Source organism: Odontesthes bonariensis, chromosome 8 (genome assembly GCF_027942865.1).
Source record: "Odontesthes bonariensis isolate fOdoBon6 chromosome 8, fOdoBon6.hap1, whole genome shotgun sequence".
Taxonomy (NCBI): Eukaryota; Metazoa; Chordata; class Actinopteri; order Atheriniformes; family Atherinopsidae; genus Odontesthes; species Odontesthes bonariensis.
Window position 1 is genome coordinate 8,412,963 of NC_134513.1, and position 20,108 is coordinate 8,433,070.

A 20,108-nucleotide genomic window follows, 5' to 3' on the forward strand; every position below is an offset into this window, starting at 1 on the left:
AAGCAGCTTTATTTACCCATGTGGCTGTGAAGGGAGAATGTTGTCAACATGCAAAACAAAGAAAGAGGGGGGAGCCAGCAGGGCACTTTTCATTAAATACAAACAAAGGCCTTAAAGCTAATAGGCCATCTCATGTCAAAGACACACAAGGTGCCCTGCAAGGCAATGGTCCAAAACTAAGCGCTAGAGTTTTAGAAAAAGAATTAGTGTATATGCAGCTAAGTGCCCTACTCTTAAGAAATTAATAACTGTGGAAACAAGGCTCCACTGGCAGCCATTATAGTAAATATTCAGGATAAACAGAGAAATAACTGTCATTTAGTAATAATAACAAAAAACTTTTTCCCTTAACATCTCAAACCCATAATTGAACACAGTGCACAGACCGTCTCCCTCTCTTCTGGGGTTGCTATGACAACAAAAGCGTCAACAAGGGAAACAGATACACATGAACACACAGCGGCCTCCTGTTCAGGGCACACGACTATCTGGCTGGAATCCTTGTCCAAATTTGGGCCGTTTACAGCACTAGAGCTGCAGAGTGCCTGCAAAGGCCTCACTGAGCTTATCTGACAGGCTATGTGTATTTATGTATGATATGGTTCGGTTGTATGTGGGTGTTCAGGCCCTTTGATGGAGCTTCTTAGGTTGCTGATGGACTTTGACAGACCAGGTTTGTCCGACTTCGTTAGAGGACGGACAACATCTACAGCTCTAATCACAAGTGAAATGTCACCATTATGGGTGCGAGTTTAATGTGGCTACCCTGGTAGCGTGTGCTTCCCATTCAGGTCCACAGTTTGGTCATTTCAACTGTCAACAAATGGGGTTCATGCCTTTCAACAATTCAAGTATCATTTGATGTTTTTCCCCAGTAGATTCATTGAATGTGAATATTGTTTATAACTGTTATCATTCTTATAAGTTTCCATTGGAGGTGGAAAGTTTCACACTCTTTGTTTGCATCCATGTGTTGCCATTTCAATTGTATGTCATCCAGAGAATCATCGTGATACAGTCTGCTCCTTAGTGGGATTTGAAAAGAAGCCCCCCCCGCTCTCCCTGTGTATTCTTAAATTAGCAGCATCTCAGCAAAAAAGTTGCTCTGAAACGCACCTCAACATTGCTCCTCCAGCCAGGATGCACAATGTATGCGTGTTTAAGAGGATATAAGGTTAGCTTAATAGCCAATCAGAGCAATCTCAACAAATGGGAAAAAAGACAACGAAACAGAGGTTAATCTAGGCTACTGTAAGTCTTTACAGTTAGGTGCAACCTTAGTGTGTTATGGTCTTTACAAGCATCTGACTGAGTGGCAGTAAAAGCAGCTGAGCCGTCGTAATGTTCAGCATAGTCAGTCTGTGTGGGGATTCTTCTGACGTTTCTGAAATTGTCACCACTTTTTTCTTCCTCCATAGCCAACACAGCCGAGCACAAACAAATATGGTGGCTGTCTAAACAGATTCCCACTGGAAGGAAAATTAGAACAGTATGTTATTGTCTTTCTGCAAGTTAATACAACATCTCACACAACCGCAGATGTATGTACATTTGCAGCCAGATGGTCATCAGCTGAGGTCTTTGCTTTTCGGGGGGGGGGGGGGGGGGCATGGTCATTTCCCGTGTCAAGACCCTTTCATAAGTCATGTCTTTTTAAAACTGCTGTTAATCAAAATCAGAATCACTTTATTAATCCCTTGCGGGAAATTCCTTTGTTGCAGTGCTCTCATTACAGGAAAAAGAAAAGATTAATAAGAATAGGATAGGTAAAAAATAAAAATATCAATATGTACAAAAATACAATAAACAGTATTTACAATGCTACTCAGTAGCTAATTATTATGGTTATTGCACATGTCCGGGTTATTGCACATGGTGAAGTAATGAAATCTGAAATACCAACATCTAAATGCTCCCAATAACACTGTATGGCTTTGTCCAATAATGGAAACAAGCCCCTTAAGGTGAACTCAGTCATGTTGGTGACCACCCTTTTCAGTACGTCACGAGCTTCTCTCTGCCGACTCCTCCTAGCAGCTCCTGGGGCCCAACAAAAGTAAGCCCTTAATAGCTGTAATTTTCTGTGGTTGACAGGTGCCAGAGTTACAGTCTGCATCAACAGTGTGCTTACTATAGAAGCCAATGGGACAGAATAGGGGACAACAAGATTCAAGACTATGTGCCATGGCATTCTGTTTATGTCTTGAATATCACAGAATCTAAAAGGCCTCCGTTTGTGCCACTAATGGGGGAAAGCACACTCCCCTACATATAAGAGTGTACAGTAAAGAGCAGTACTGAATGGTGTCAACAAAGACCCATTTTGCATATGCCCCCATAGTGCAAATGAACTGACAAGGACAAAATATGTCCAAACACGTGAGATAGAGCGATTAATTCAAAAAGCATAGTAATAGGGGATTTTACTACTATTGAAGTTATATTAGGAAACATTGTGGCCTTAATCCCATCAAATATCACAGTCAACCCCCAAGTGACATTTAAGACCTCTGCTGTGCCTACAGAGAAGCATTCGGTCATGATGTGACTCACTCCCAAACAAATATCTAGCCATTTAAACCCGTTTGTCTGGGGTTCCTCAGAGGAGAGGAGAGGCAGCCTTGTCAAAGATAAAGTCAATAGGATGGACAGTTAACTGAAAACACAAAAAATAAAGGCCCTAGAAATATGACCTCCTTTGTGTAGGTAAGCATGAGGTTGTTGGCATGGTTTGGTTTGCTGTAATACTGCAGGATTGGCTTCTACTCCAAATTGCAATTATTTTCTAATTGACTAAAATGTACTGCATGTGTGTGATTTTAATTTATCCTGGGTCTAACAATAGCCGCTTTCGGACTGTAGGAACCTTTGGCAGTTCTAATAACCTTTTAATCCGCGGGGCCGTTTTCTCCCGTGCTCGGACATACAGGAACTCGGGGCTATCGCCCTCAGTTCCTATAACTATTTAGCTCCTTCTCCGAGGTCGGGTCTTTTCATGGTTCTATAGAACGCATCTGACGTAGGTGTGTGGTGGTCGGTAGCTACGCCCCATGTCATGCTGTCACGGCTGAAATGTTTCCTCATAGGACACGGACACAACCTGCGGGTGTTTAATAAGTTAAACTTACACTTTGTCTCCTTTGTCTGCAGCACTCTGCTCTCCTTTCTTCCTTCATGAAATGAAAAAGTTTCGTCTCCTGACTCTCTCTGTGAGCTCTTCCAGCCTCCATGTTAGACGCCTGATGTGATTGTCCATGATTAATATCACCATCATGCAGACCATGAACACAGTGGCCTCCCCGCTCTCCATATTAGCTTCTTTGTTGTGTTTTTCTTCTCTCCTTATTTTTACCGGGTTTTGCTTTGTTTCGTTTTGTTGTTGAATGTGGCGCTAAACGGCTAACACGTCACGCAGACGGCTGCGCGCGGCGCATCAGTCCCGACCTGGTCCCGACTCATGTGCGAATGCAGACTGAAACAGTTCCGCTGGGGAAGGACAGTTATCAGAACGAAATTCGAGTAGGACAGTTCTGATAGCTGCGTTCTTAGAACGATCTGTCCGAAAGCAGCTAATGTCATGCACATACTGAAAAGTTGTGAAAGCAATAAGTGGCAAAGCAATAAGCACCAAGCAGCCACAGCACATTGGATATTACTAAATGCATGTTGTCAGTTTGCGAGACGTAAACAACCAGCTGAGTTCTTGCTGCCGGTTCTGATAAAAGCTCCACTAAAGTGGAGGCCGGAGCTTCTCGGAAGCTGATGAAACAGCAAAAATAAAATTCACACAACATACTAATCAATGGATACAGGATGCTCCATTTGACTGGTCGATACAGTTTAACATGCACTGTGTGGCTTGTTTCTGAAAACAGTTCTGTCAATCCATTAGGGCTTTGCGGCACGTGGGTAGCAATGTAGCAAGAAAACAGTGAAAATCACTAATCTCTAATTGGATATTAATTCCAGATGGAAAATCTGAAAGGCTGTAAATGAGAGCCCAAGGTCAATTTGATGAAAATTCAATCTCCCGAAAATAGGCATTAAAATGGCTTAAAAGAAATGTTGGCAACATCAATATTCTCTAATGAGGGAGGAGGGGGGAACTAGGACACTTCAAAATTTCCTCAGGTTAATTTTGCCCCCCTTTACTGTGAAATGAAGAAGAAAAACAATGTGTAGCTATTTTATTGTTTAGTTTGCCATCTTCTGACTCCATAAAACAATTTCATCAAGCTACATTTCGCAGTGTGTCTGTATTTGAGAGGTAGGCTAATGTGTGATGAAGGAAGCAGTTAAGCAAACCTGTATTTATCCAGGAAAGAAATTATCCTCAGTGTTGACTTCTTGTACTGAGAAGAGGTTTCAAAAAAAGACAGCCACCAACAAATACCTCGCCAAGTTACACAAGCCTATGCATCAACCACTTTACCTACTCATAAGTTAAGTGCACCCATGTGGGGCTGATTAAAACCTCAGTCATGAGATTAACTTTAAACTTTTCCACAGCAGAAAAGATAAACATAGAGAAAATAAATGTTTTGGAGGAAAAAAATAAAATAAAATCAGGACGGGGACAGCAATGCAGTGTGCATCATAAGCTCCAAAAATAATATGGAGGAATTCAAGCCCTGCTCGTCACTGGGCCCGCAAACAAACTGAACAAGGACATTCTCGGACTGGGCCCAAATGTGCGCTCATGATGTGCATCTCCGAAAAAAGGCTGGTCTGTTGTCACAACAACAAAGCCAAAAAGAGAGCATGAGTTCAGACCTTTGTTGGGCTTTTGTAGGAAACATAAATAAATAGAGAAGACTTCATTTTAAAGCTCACTGGGGTTCCTTGGATAGAACCTGAAGGCATCGCTTTAAGCAAACCACTGTGAGGAAACATCAACAAATTAATGTTGAAAGGAGCATATCTTGAGGTGCCATCTTTCTTTTGAACCGTTACTGGCAAGACCGTTGGAATTATTCTCACGACCTTTAAAAATAGTACATCCGCTTCTATCATACCAATAGAAGGCCATACACACTGACGTTTACATTATTTTGAAATAGTGTGCTAAATGCTTCCTCAGTTAAAGACACATCTGCAAAAATCTCCAGCAGCAGTAAAGGGGTAAAGCTACTGTTGGTTTATTATCTAATGGGGCATCGTGATGAGAGCTCAAAGCTTAATTTAGCAGCACTCAACATCAAGGAGACACTTGGAGACCCCTCCCCTCCTTGCCTTCCTTGAGTAGCACCCTCAGATGGCCGACTCAAGCACACTGCAGAGAGCCGCAGTTGTGGCTTCTCTACAATTTATCGAAGAGTGGGAAGGAACCCGGTGTCACGTGGTTCCTGCCTGCTGCCATTTTATTCTCGAGAATGTCATTTAAGTTACAGGTCACAGCCATCTCTTTCTGCTCCCGAGAGTTAAACAATTGAAGGAAAATTAATTTTGCAGAACATTATGATTGTGAGTGAAGTTGACCTTATGATTACAAGATGTCCCAACTTAATTTTAGTGCAAAAATGTGTAAGCTGTAAGATGACCATTGACTTAACCTTTGGTTCTAGTCAGCATACACTTGAGTCATGGTTAATTTTTGTGCCATATATAATGTAACAAGGGCTATTTTTGAGACTGCCGGTGGCTGACATTCTCATTACTTTCATGAGAATGAGACCGGCGGACGGTCGGTATCTATTGATACCGATACCAGGGCTCTTTTAGTTTAACTAAAATATTACAATAAGATCATCCTTTCTTTAGTTCCACATAAAAAGAAGGGAAAAAATGTATATTGGCTAAAACAGTTATTGTACGGAATATCTGTTGCTGTTGGTGGTGATGCTGGTAGTATTGTGTAAGGTTATATGAGGGCGTAGTAAAGCGCACATGACTGTTAGTTATACACATATTTATGCACAGTTCGAGAAAGTTTAAAATAGATTGTATTCACAAACAGTTCTTATATTTATGGGGAAGCTGTGGGGAAAAAAAATCTTTAACAACAGAGAGCTAGAGTAACTAGGTTGGGATAAAAGCACCAAACAACAAGACATGTAAATAACCTTTAAATCATGGCATTTGAAGAGGGCAAAACCCACTTCAATGTACTACATGAAAAACACTCGACAGCACTACTCTGCGTATTTCTTTTTTAAACAGACATTATCCCCTCTATTTGTCAAGACAAGGCGGCATAGCCTCCCACAAACACTGAAACAATCAGTAAAGTCTAGGGTTATAATAACGTCTGCATCAACGACACCGCGAAATACAAAAGAAGAATATGGCTATGTTCACACTGCAGGCAAAAGTCGCCCAGAGCCGACTTTTTTCTTTTTCCTCTTTTGTCTGAACAGCACAAATCCGGCACAAAGATCCAGGCCCCTTTCATATGTGGTCCTAAATGGGATACATATCTAATGTTTTTCAAAGAGACCTCAGTCTGAACGATCATGTCGCATTTCATCCAACTTTTGCTTCATTTAAGTGAGACGGACATCTCGATTCTGTACCGGAGGAGGCGGAACGCAGCAAGATCAAACGTAAACAATGGACGAAACAAGCATGACAGATGGCCTTGAAGGAGCTCGTCAGTGGAAAGAAAGTGAGATTTTGGACTTCATAATAAATCCTCATCATTTTGTCGGCTCCTACTGCACAACAACCTCATAATTGATATACATACATACATACACAAAAGTATAAATGATACTGTGGATAACTGCGCAAAAAATTAGTTAACAATAATAACAACTTTTAAAACGCATCACTTTTAAAGAGCTCAGTTTTTCTGACAAAAAAAAACAAAAAAAATGGATGAAAGCTGCAAATGCAGAGGAAAACATTTGTTTTTGCAAAATATCTATGTTAGGTTAGTGTAGATAGGGCCTGAAAGACTTGCCTAAAGCTCATCTTGTGCTTTCTGGGAGACTTTTCAATTCTATTCCTACAGTCATGTAGGAGGAGGAAAACTCGTGTCATTTTCACAGCAAAAAGCTTCTAGTATCTAACAAGAAAGCATGAACACCATTTACTGTTTTCTGATGCATTACATGCACAAATTCAAGTATGAAAGAGGGTTGCCGACATTCAAAAATGGCGATTAGAACATCTACTGAGCCCTCAACATGTACAATAAAAGGTTAAAAACATAGGATTCACTTTGGCTCAAGATTGGAGATCAGCTTTCTCCCATATTAAGAAACAAGATGGACAACAAATAGCTTCTGCTGGAGCTCAGAACTGGCCTCTTACTTTACTCCACTCCCTCCCCCTCTCGTAGTACAACTTCTCTCCAGTAAGAAGCAAGGCACTGGTCTAGCATACCAGTGAAGAAATTCCCAGATAAGTAATACTCCTAGCCTTGGGGCTTTAGGCATCAGCGCTCTCGCCACTCCTCATGAGCTGCGTCATTGGCTCAGAGGCACACAGCCACTTCCACAAAAGGAATTCCTTCTTACCGCCTGCATGTAAGTTTGAGTGCATTATGTGTCTGCATTTGCATGAGTGTGTGTATGTGTTAGGTAAGATCAAAGTGCAATGCGAGCATTAAAAATTCAACTGAAACTAACACACAAGACATGCGAGACATGGCTAATATGATAACTAGTATAATTCTATTTTAACAAAGATTAGAGAATGACTGTTCGTGTGGTGAAATAGTGTACATCTGTAAGCATGTGTGCGTTTATGTACGAGACAAAGGGCTCACAATTCCTGTACAATTGGTAAGGTTTGGGAGGCCAGAGGGTATGAGGGGGAGGGTTGAAGTGCTGCAGGGCGACCAGCTGGGTCCCTCAACGAGATGAGCGCTGTTTGGAGCTGTAACTAGACTACAAACACTCACACATATATACACAGACACACACATACATACGTGAGCACACACAGCCTTTGCCTTCAGCACTCTAGCTGCTGCTGCTGCAGCTACCGAGGACGACCATATATGGCACTGGGATTCCCATGGAAAAAGAAGACCAGGATTGTGGAAGAGAGTGAAAAAAAAATGCCAGCAAGATTCTAACTGTATGTTTCACTTGGGCTTTCGCTCTGCAGCCAAAACAATAGCCATACTTGAGAGCCAAGTATGGTTCCAATGAGTGGTCGAAAGGCAAGGAGGGCACTGGTATTAATGGGCATAGAGGTTAGCTACCCACGAAGAGTAAAAACTTCAGCTAGTATTTGTATAACAGAACCCTTCAGCATCTAAACAGAAAACAGCTCAGTCAAAGGTCATCGGTGGTCAACTAAACAGGCACTGAACATTGATCACATCTTCCGCGTCACTCCTCACACCAATAAGCACATACCTAAGTGGTTAAATGGGCAGCACAGATGCTGCCCAAAAGGGTAACACTGTATGGCTGCTACACGGATACAGCCAATTCCGCAATGCACTGAACAATAAATAAAAATAAAAAGATGAGGTCAACAACAATACTGTAAGCGGGGATTAAATTTAGAAAGAAGGCTAACAGCATACAGACAAAATGAACACTTCACTCATATCTGTATGTCAAACTGGTTAGAAAGAGGAATTCCACACGCTGCATGTAAAAGATGAGTGCAGACTTGTTTGCCTGGTTTTTTCATGATATCATGGCGCAGCTGTATGGATACATACATGTGTGTGCATGCGTCTATACTATGCTGGTGTCCGTGATAGAAGCAGAAACAGGAGTGGAAGGAGCAGGCTCACTAGTGGAGCCTCAAAGAGGAAATGAGAAAAATAAACAGCCACTTCCTGTTCCTCTCTGGCCTGAAATCTCCAACACACAGACCCCTCCTACCATCACCACCTCAGTAAGGCAGATGAGCAACAAGGTCTGGGTCTAAAAGAACACTAAACACATCTCTTTTTTACCCCCTTTCTTTCAAAAACATATTTCCATACAGGTAACAGGAGACAACAATGAGGATACAGGAAGAATGCAATAAAATAAAAACCCAGGTATTTACTAAATCACTGATTAAAATTACTGGACAGCAGTTTTGATCATAAAATATATGGAATGTAACCGACATAATCTATAAAGCACCCCTTGGCCTCAATATCTATTGCAACAACCTAAATGGATTGTATTCTAATGAATTCTTTGTGCTCTACACAGAAGCCTGAGTGGTCTTGGTTCATTAATTATTCATTTTACAGTGTAATAACATCTCAGCTTGATTGGAATCAGTGACCTCACATTTATGCTCTATAAAACATGGAAATAAACCTTTTGTCAGATGGCACCACAATGACATCTAGTAAACCAAAAAGGTCTTACTGCACTCAGTGTTAATGTTAAAATTGCCAGATCTTTGTCATCTCTTGGACAAATCAAAAAGGTACCACTATTACTTACTAAAAACAATCGAATTCGATTGTGTAAAACTAGAGTTCAAGAGAGTTGAGCAAATTTAAGAATCCATCCATTGTCTAGAATCGCTGGTAAAATATAGTACAGACACTGGCAAAAAAATACTGGCATCGGCTCATCTTTCACCACCTTGAAGGTAATCTATTCATAATTGTTCACTTTGGAACATTTGGGATGCAGCAAGGTTTAAGATCACTCGAACATTTTGCCTCAGAAAAAAAAAAAAAAAAACAGATCTACTGTGAATCAACATCAGCTGCAACCTTGCATAAAGTATGATCTCTATTTGAGTCATAATCCCAAAGTACTTAAAGTGTCATAGTCCAGGCCCAACTACTGACAGTGCTATTTATCTGTAAGAAGAGCTTCGCCTGCATGTGCTTACCAGCAGCTATTGGTAACCATCACAGCAAAAAGCAGGTTCATTCAATCTGACGGCCACTCATAGATCAGCACTAATGAGATTTATTGGAAAAATCCTAAATATACTAATAGGCGCGTCAAAAAAAGCTAAAATGCAAAATTCTGAATTTACATCCTTCATTTGATGGCAAGTTTTATATTGGCCTGGAAGAAGGACGTAACAATGACCACTAACTTAGATTAAAAATGCGGAAATATTGTTTTCTGAGTCACTTGATTAAAAACACAAAGTTTAGTTTTATGGAAAAGGCCTATTGCCATTTTTGCTTGCGTTTCCTATTTTGAGAATAAAAGGAGAGACTGTAACCTCACCCTTCAATAGACAGCAAGTGGACACGTGTGCTCTCTCTTAATTGTACTCGCTGTTCCATAAGACAATAAGGAATTCATGGGCTCTGGGTCCAGGTGTTTGCAGTTCAAAAACAGCTCATAAAAAACACCCAGCGTGAGGCATGTGATTGCCGCCAAGCAGACAACGGCGTGATGGCTTCAAGAAGACCTGGCTTAAGCAGAAGACAGACACTATGTGCCACGGGGTAGGAAAAAACACCAAAAAAACTAAACAATGTGAAGTCATCCCACAAACATTTCACAGTAGGTCAATACTATGCAGCGCTCAAAAAGGCAAGGACAGTCAGAAAGGCAAGCGCTGGTCATTAATCTGTTAAGGCACCTCAAAAGATCCTGTCTAACACAAACGTCTCATCAGGCAATAAAGCCTACATGTTATTTATCATCAAGCTCTTAAACCATTCCACAATGCCATGAAAATATGTATCGCGGCATGGAGATAAATATCAAAGAAGCATACACTCTGTATGTTCCCATGACTAGTTTGGTCGAGGTACAGTCACAGATCTACTTGATCATTTAAAAGAAACCACCCTCCTTGTCCCACTACAAATGCACGAGAGTGGAATTGAGTCATTGATCACGACACTATGGGCCCTGAGAGAGAATGATCAAGACATTCTGTCAATTCCAAGTTTCTCTGAGGGCGTTCATCGTACATGGAAGTAAAGCCCAATTCACTGCTGTCTTGAAGGCGGTTTTCTCAGATGACGCTGTGGTTATAAAATCTGAATTTTATTAAATCCGAGTGGGAATCTGGAAATGCTTTCAGTGACCACAAGCCGACACACACAGTCTTAATGGGCTGATTTTCAGTCACAATTTCAGACACGTTTAGCTCCTTGACAAAAATAGCAGAAGAAGAAAAAAAAAAAAAGGGATTGAAAGCAGTATTAATACATACTTTTACATCACTGTTTTTATAAAAAAAAGATGGAACTTGGGAGCCTGTACAGAGCACCTAGGCTCATTTGAGTAGATGAGCACACACATGCAGAAGCGATTGATCCCCAGCTTTGAGAGCGACTTCGCTCCGACGAACATGTTTATGTATTTCTATTGACTTTTGGTCAAACTAACATAATAACAATAACACGTGCTTATAGACATCAAACCACAATAAGCAGCGAGGTTGGCGATATTTGTTTTGAGATCATTTCTCTAAATCAATCTACAGCAGAGCTGCCAGGCTTCACCAGTGCAAAAATTTGGCTTTACGCTTGTGTGTAAGGTTGAGGCATTCTGTGCAACATAAAATAAAAAAGGTGATGCCAATGTCTATAAATATGCTGTCTATCCAGCACTGGACATATATGTGGCAGCAGGTATACTCTATAGAGGAATTATAGGTTTGACCAGTTGAATCAGTTCTAAGCTGCAGCAATACAAATCAGAAATTCTTCACTGTAATCCTCATTATTCCAGATATTCTGGCAGGGATGTCTCCTACATTTTATCCCTGCTATGTGTTATCACAGTGGTGTCATAAACAGAGATGGAATACACAGGATCCATCCTGACTTCAATCACCTGCAGCATGCATGTTTTTATCTTTATATGTAGTCCACAGTACAGTTCTTTCAGTAAATGTCAAACGGTTTCATGAGCAATTTCAATGGATTAACTCCAGATAATAAGCCCAGGTCCAGACATTATCCAAAGTTATGTACTGAACAAAAGTTACTACAATGAAATGTACTATTCTAATGACCTCGAGACAACTCTTGCAAAACAGTTTGATTTACATTGTGACTTTCAATTTTCATGTCTTTTAATGTCAGACTTGTCATCTTGAGACAGTGTGCAAAGAAAAAAAATGTGAAATAAAAAAAACTTGTGTCACAATCAGTAATTGACCAGGCGTGCTACAAAAATGTTGGTGCGCAAACACCACGGGGACTTCCTGCTGTTGATTATGGGGTTGGGTTAGAGGTGGAATGAAACAGTGAGTAAGGCCAGCTTGACAAGGAGATAGCTGCCAATTATACACAGGTAAAAGATGCATGTTGTTGGCTCCATTTCTAAAATTAACACTCTCAGTCATCTAGCAGGTTGAACATACAATAGTACTACAATGATTCTCAAGACTGGAATCTAGCATAGTCTCTGGTGACCTTTAATTCTAGTTAGGAAGCGTGTCTCAGTTGTCTCATATCCGTGCATCTACAGTACAGTGGTGGTGATTAATAAGATGATAATAAGAATAAAAGCATTACTGGCAGGTGAGTAAAGGTCAGTTGATACTGAAACACCTTAATTAATGGCAAGTCACTGCAAACAAACCAGCTGTACTTGTAATGTTGCTACTAGCATTTAAGTTGCTCATGGGAAGGGTTGCAGTTCACTTTACCTCATTTCCAAGATGCAATAATACTACTTCTACTGTGCTCTAAGATTGCAAAGCTGTTTGAGAAACTGATTAAGTGGATGCATGTCAGCAACCTGAGGCTAAATGTAAATTTATGGAAAGAAAACATAAATATGGTAAGAAATCAAATGCAAACATATTTTATACTCTCAGCTGGTCCAGAATATTAGGCATAATAAAATGCCAACACCTGACAGATATTCATATTCAAGGAAAAAGGAGGCTTCAAAGGAGGACTGAGCAAGACAAAGAAAATATAGACTGTCGAGATTCCAGTCCATGAATTATTAAGTTACATCCAAATGTATTCAGAAACGCATGAGTGACTGTATTTACGCATCCAAGACGGCATTAAACAATAACATCAAAGCCTTGTGCAGTCTTTTTTTTTGTAAGAAAAGTGCTCTGAAAGCAAACCTCTAAAGTAGGTGATTATCTTGTAACAAGAATAACTGTAAAGCACTGTAAAGCCCGTTATTGGAGTAATTTACCACAAAAACAGTGGCATCTAATTAATTCAACAAACCAACATTCTGAAATGTAAGTGCTTTTATGACATTTAGACCCCCAAGCCAGCCATCTGTCATCTGGCTGATTGTGCATGAAATCAACAAGAAACACAGGTGATGAACATGGGAAGGTGCCCCCTCTACAAATCAAACGTTTTAGTTTTTAAATCTACCAGTCATCAGATTTGGGAGTTTCTATGCATTGAGCAAAAGTCCTGACTAATATATGTGGATTTATCTTTTCTTTGTAAGTTACTAACCTGAATATATCTACAGTGTGGGCTAACAAGACAGGTGAGAGCGTCAGGGAAGATCTCTTGACGCAGTGGCCATCTCATTAGTATCTTTTTGGCCATCTCAGCTAAAGGGCCTCTCCACATGAGATGGCGGGATTCCCCCCCCCCCCCCCCCTCAGGCAGTCAGACAGGAGGCTTGGGATTCGTAAGAGGATGCCACACTGCCTTTATCAGGACAGGGACATGTCAATGGCATTTTATTTTTATTTTTTTTGCTCCGCTCACTGGCCAACTGCAAGCCTCAGGCACAGCAGAGAATCTCTGGGCTGGAGCTGCGGTGAAATGCATGACAATTATGTAACGTATTAACATGACTGATCCTGGTCTGGATGAAAAGAAACACAGCCATCTCGTCATCTTCCACCACTTGTGCTGCAACTGTTCCATTACAAACTTGCAATGCTGATTCTCATTTCAAACTGTTGAGCACAGCCAAAGACTGACTCTGTACAGTGTGTTATGCAACTCCCACTCTGTCCATGCAAATCCACCGACACAAGTGACTAGCAACCTTCTGAGCCGTTGTCATGGAGACAGTGCAAGATAATGTTCATACACTTCAGGGGCATAATGAGGGTATGTAATGTCAACAGAGCACAGGCATTGTAAGGTCCAACTCTAACATATAAGGCTGAGCTGAGCCCTGCCACCCGAGTCCTTGGGATCAACAATGGCTATGAGTGCTCAAGAAAAGTTGAGGTGTAGGTCAGTGTGGAGATTTTACAGCAGAAAGTGACAAGCCCTGGTTACCTCCACTCTACTGGTGGAGCTCCGAGGGTAATACTGAGCTGGCCCTTGGCATTGTGAAGGAAAAGGCAGGCCAGAGAGAATGACCGAAGGGGAGGGGTTTAGGTGACAGCTGAGGAATGTCTTCTCTGCTCTCTCTTTGCTATGGTTTCCAGCAACCGTCATGTGAGGAATGCCCGAGCTAGGACGAGAGGAGTTGGCATGCTACCCTCAGAGACGAGTTTCGCGAATGGGAAAGTCTATCTGGAATCTCCACACACCAACTGGATCTCTTGCTCACTTGTACATCCTCTCCACAATCAACCTGCATCTGTGCAGTTTGTGTTTTGGTGAAATAACCTGCCTCGGTCAATCACATCACTTTCTTGAGACAACAATTCCTGGACATATTTACGTTTCCTTCAGTCAAAAGTCATTTCGAAACTTATAAGAGGTCTGTGACTCACTTGCAGACACAACCTCTTGTCTAACTGATACCAAAGCTGCAGTACAAAGCAAAGCTACAGACTGTGAGTCATACCCAAACTTAGTATCATCTCCTGAAACCCAGTTAGGAGAACTTATGGAGGAGGTATTAATAACCCTGCACCGGTCACCAGCAATGGGAGTGATATTGCTGCACCAAATGAGGACTGAGCCATCATGTCACAACATGGCACACTTTAAAACAAAGGCAGGGGTCAGTCACTCGGCTGAATAGTTATACTTTAAGATTTTGTCTTCAATCAATTTTAAAAAAGCGTGACGAAAGACATTTAGACAGGTAACCGGAGACTGTCTGTTCATTTCATCTTCGCTCCATCACAGAGAACCAACATCAGCTCAACCTGGGATTAGCGCAATCAATACAAATCGCCACATCAACCCTACAAAACTCCTCCTTAAAGGGGAACTCCGGGGCATTTGAAGCGTGTTTCCATTGCTAGAGGTTGTCAAATACTGCTAGTAGGACACAGAGAGGTCCAGATCTGTGCTCCCTGTGTGAAGATCGCTCTGTCCGCACAGCATGTCATGCGAGGCTAATACGTGGTGGCTAAGGGGCAAGCGCTAACCCTTCCACGTAAAACAACAACTTGCACACTGCAGAAACGTCACACCACTTTATAAACCATCCGACAATAAAGTCACAAGCCTTACCATCAAAACCATATGCATGGTTCTCACATTACTGGCATGGGGACGTTACAAAACAACTTTATAAACAGCATGTAACTCACCGGCTGGTTGTAGGCTCGCGCATGTGAAAGCCCAAAAGAGTCGATGGAGGATAATCCCATATACAAAACAATTATCTTCTCTAGAAAAACTACGTTCAAGTATTTAAAACATTACAACAATATTACTGGGCATGTATTGTTGTAATGTTTTAAATACTTGAACGCAGTTTTTCTAGAGAATATAATTGTTTTGTATATGGGATTATCCTCCATCGACTCTTTTGGGCTTTCACATGCGCGAGCCTACAACCAGCCGGTGAGTGAATTGCTGTTTATAAAGTTGTTTTGTAACGTCCCCATGCCAGTAATGTGAGAACCATGCATATGGTTTTGATGGTAAGGCGTGTGACTTTATTGTCAGATGGTTTATAAAGTGGTGTGACGTTTCTGCAGTGTGCAAGTTGTTGTTTTACGTGGAAGGGTTAGCGCTTGCCCCTTAGCCACCACGTATTAGCCTCGCATGACAGGGTGTGCGGACAGAGCGATCTTCACACAGGGAGCGCAGATACGCATCTCTCTGTGTCCTACTGGCAGTATTTGACAACCTCTAGCAATGGAAACACGCTTCAAATGCCCCGGAGTTCCGCTTTAAGACCCCAAAACCCCAGGATCACACACACTGGCATATATCACAAACACAAACAAAGACACTTAGAGTGGCCTCTTGTCTCCAGAGATGGTTCGATCGGGAGAGCAGCACTGCAAACTCTTTCTTCATTCTAGCTCATCCCTGGACATAGGCCCCAAAAAAGGCAACGTTTCTCACCCAATGAGTTTGCACAGGGGAGCCTTTTGTAATTGCATGTTTTAGCCATATTATACCACAGCAAATACAACGATGTCAGGCTAAACCTATTAATCTATCGCAGAAAACCTGCTCTCCAAATATAAAATCAGTGAATTATTGTTCACACATGTGGACAATGAGCAATGGTGACATTGCTGCTTATTTTTAACACCATTACATATTTAATGTGAATTCTCCTGTTCATCCTTCGGTCATTCACGAGCAAAGCAAGCAGAATAAGAAACAATCCTTGCTTTTGTCAAAGTGAACGGAAAATGCTCTTATCCACCGGCAATAATCAGAACTTTGTTTTCTTCAAAACGACGTACCTAATTGCAACATCCGGGGCATAAAAATATAACTGCTCAATTCTAAGGGTATTAAAAACTGAAAAAAAAAAAAAAAAGATTCAGTTTCACAAGTTGTGTTAACTTATTACACATGTATATTGCATCCCTAGGAGAAAGTGTCAATATACTCACTAATTCCAATTAACCCTTTCCAAACCCAGAATGGGCCAATTTAAAGTTTTAACCCCTCATCTATCATAAACAACTGGATCTAACAGGGTTCCACAAAGCTTGTAAATAGGACATTTTGCCCTGTTTGGTTTGAAATGGCCTCATACATAAAAGTTGCCATTTTCAGAGGGGGCTGTAAAGTAATGTGCAACTTTGTTCTAGATTTCTGTAAAGTCGTTTACAATAATTAGTAGCTGCAGGATGTGGATTTTCTGGAGTTACTTATCATTAGTAGTTTCTTACTTGCTCTGCATGTCTCCCGTCTCTCTCAATACTATTTATTGGTTCTTCTCCACCAGGCCACTATGCCCCGTGCACACAGGGTTCAGAGACAAAAAGGTGAGACCAACATGGTGTCTTTAGCCACTGTGCTGAGAACCAAGTGGAAATAATACAGAAAGAAAAAGAGGGTGAGGAGGAAGTGATTTAAAGGATTGGATTCAAACTCAGGTGGGGGAGTCTTTTAAAGACAGTGAAAGTGTGAAAACAAGAACATCAAGCAGGTGTTGTCCATCATGCCATCACTGATAAAAGAAACACGGTTCCGCTCCTCAACGAGGTTTACATTAACTGAAATGGTCAGTCAAACACCATTTATTTGAGTTTTGCCTTTTCTGATATAATATTTTTGATCGAAGATAGACAGATAGATCGATAGATAGATCTGAGCCTCACTGGCTTAAATGAGGTTATCAAAATACAGCACCACAAACTGCAACCGTAAAAATTAACACACACGGTTTAAACAACAACTCACCGGATTTTTCAAGAAGAACTGAACTACATCAGCTTCATGTAGTTGGGATTTATTACAGGACTGGTGTTTTAAGCCGCATTACTTTTACATTAATAATAATCTGTCTATCAGTGTACATATAAATAGAGAGAGTCTGCACCTAAGCAATAAGGCAGACTGGGTTGCCTGTTCTGGGGATTCAAACTTCAAGTCGTTTGTTTTGGGCAAATTTTTCTCAATATGCTAACACAAGAAGCACAGAAGCTAGTCAACGTAGCAACCGTAGTTAGCGGGCGAATAGTTAGCTTCTCACGGCTGACTTTTCGGCAATAAGACAAACAATCAAGATATGTTTCTGGTTCAGTCGAAGCTAAACACAGAAATTCATTTTTTAAATGTCGAGGCCGTGTGGTATCGCTGACGTAGTTTCTTAGGCCAGCTAGTGAATGAATTAACCTAAGCTAAACCACCAAACAGCTAACAGTTATCGTAGCATGCTAATGTAATGTTAGCCTACAACATTTAATACGTTATCACAGTAAACACAACGTACTAAATACTGATGTAGATCAGTGGGAATGTGAAATAAAAATGACAACAATTCAGTTATAACATTAGCTTGTGATAGAATGACCTAAACACTAGGTAGCTTCTGCTTTCTCTCCAGAGAGTAGCCTCAGTCACTGCTGAGCCGAGGATTTATCAACAAAAACGACTTTTACTGCTAGCCAGGTAGTAGCCGTCCACTGCTGTAACCAAGTGTCCTGAAATCTAGCCTCTTTCAATGACAGCATCTACTCCTGAAAAAGACTAGTTTATAAAGCCCTCTGAACCATTCTGTACAATTATTCTTGACAAGATAAACATTAAAGACTCTAATTAGTAAAACTAATTCGCAAAATAAAAATGACAACGTTTGAATCTAAATTGCAGTAGTACAGCAATTAGACTGCACCCAGACGCTGAGAAATATAGGCTCAGGCTAGTTATCGAGTCAAAAAAGTGGTCAGCCGGGAAAGCGGAGCGTTAAACTTAGTTGCTTATTCACAGTTGAATTCCGTAAACTGTGTACAGACTGTTTACAAGATAATCGAGGTCAGACACAAGACAGTGGGTTCATCCCTTCTCTGCGTCGAAAATACAAGTCTGCTAGGTAAGTAAACAACGCGATGAGAATGGCTTCCATTTGACAGGTGTTCCATAGCAAGCAGTCGCTAGCAGTAAACCAATATTTGTGTCTAATGGTACCAACTCTTCAGATGACTGACATTAATACCAAAGACAAGCAAGCACAAACCTGGTGGAGAGCGGTGAGACCGTCTACATTGGCGTAGTTGATGTCAGCGCCCCGGTCAAGCATACGGAGCACCTCCTCAGTATCGCCGCTTGAGCAAGCGGCCAGAAACACGGCGCCATCATCGAACTTCACCTTCGTCTTCTTCTTTTTCAGAATAGGAAGCTCCTGGTCCGTTTCCGAGCCCAGCCATCGCTTTAACTGTTCATTCCTCTTCTGCTTGGCGTCCGCCATCTTCATCCCCCTCCTGTCTCGGGCTTCTTATCTTTCTCCGAGTGAGGATATACTTTATAGTGCCACTATCCCACAGCGGACTGGGGCGTGGGAAGGGAGGGCTAGAGAGGAAAGGGGAACTGAACGAAGGAGGGCGTCTGGATTGTTTTCCATAACCTCGCGAGAACTGGAGTCCAGGAGCTGCAGTATAACGTCATCATCAGCAGATATGAGGGCAGCGAGCAAGGTAATCTACGGTGGCCTTGAGGTACAAAATAGGACAACAAAACATAAAGCACGTTAACATTTCCTAAACATTTCAGAAAACCCAATAGCAGATCCAAAAACACAACTGAATTTCACATAGCTCATTCAAATTAGAAAGCACAACACCATTTTACAAAACAAATATTTTAGAAAACACATTTCATTTCGTATTCTTAGTTTTCTTTTCTGAAACTTTGTTGTGGGGTTTCTCGCATGTGTGTGAACGCTGAAAGCAAATGAAACAACAGTACTTTAAAATGAGAACATTCTCAGTGCTCACATAATGTGACCAAATACACACCTTTACATATATTACATGTTTTACATCATCTCAACTCGGTCTCATAATGTATAGAATATTGTTTTGTACTGTTAGATAAGTACACGTCTGAGTCAATGTGTAAGACTACATTTGATGTTATTAGAATACAAAACATCTGTACATTTATTGTAAGAGTACAAAAAGTAATGTACAAAAAGCTTGACAAAAATGCATCACGATGTCAAGGTTATTTGTTTCTTAAGATTTTTTAACAATTCTCTCTGACTTTGCTTGGTTTTGCAAGCTGTGCTTTGTCAAAGAGTTGTTTCAGCAAACAGCTGTTAATCAAATAGGAAATATCTTCCACAAAAATATATTATACTGCCTGCAAATTCATTTTCAACTTTACATTGTCATGGGACTTTTTAGTTTTTATTGTTGGTCTTAATCACGTTTAAACCAAATCACTGTGCTGTGTGCATATAACCTGTAATGTTCCTAAGTGCCTTCAAATATCGGTAGCCTACATGATCCTTAAAGAAATTAGGAAGCTATACTAAAAAAAAGGAAAAATCAATAACAAAACAACACAACAAAATAGACTACAAGATAGTTTTATTTTTTCATGACAGTGCACACTTTCACTTATCTGCATGAACCCAAACAGTAACCCTCTGCCAATCTAGGAAACTCCTTCTTTTGGAGAGAAATATATATATGTCAAAAGTTTATTTTTATAGGCTGAATTACAG

The 20,108-nt window shown here is 40.9% G+C and overlaps 1 protein-coding gene across 9 annotated transcripts in view; it reads right to left on the reverse strand.

Moving 5' to 3' along the window:
* Positions 1-18,963, reverse strand: part of ppp1r12a (protein phosphatase 1, regulatory subunit 12A) — a 45,653-nt gene extending 26,690 nt beyond the window's left edge. For 6 of the 9 annotated variants that reach the window (XM_075471545.1, XM_075471543.1, XM_075471538.1 and 3 more), the window contains exon 1: positions 18,618-18,962. In XM_075471545.1, the coding sequence (XP_075327660.1) occupies positions 18,618-18,854 (237 nt within the window). In that variant the 5' untranslated portion in view covers positions 18,855-18,962. Of the gene's footprint in view, positions 1-18,617 lie in introns of all 9 variants that reach the window. The other 3 variants (XM_075471537.1, XM_075471544.1, XM_075471536.1) reach the window with 1 other exon arrangement.
* Between the last annotated feature and the right edge of the window lie 1,145 nt (positions 18,964-20,108).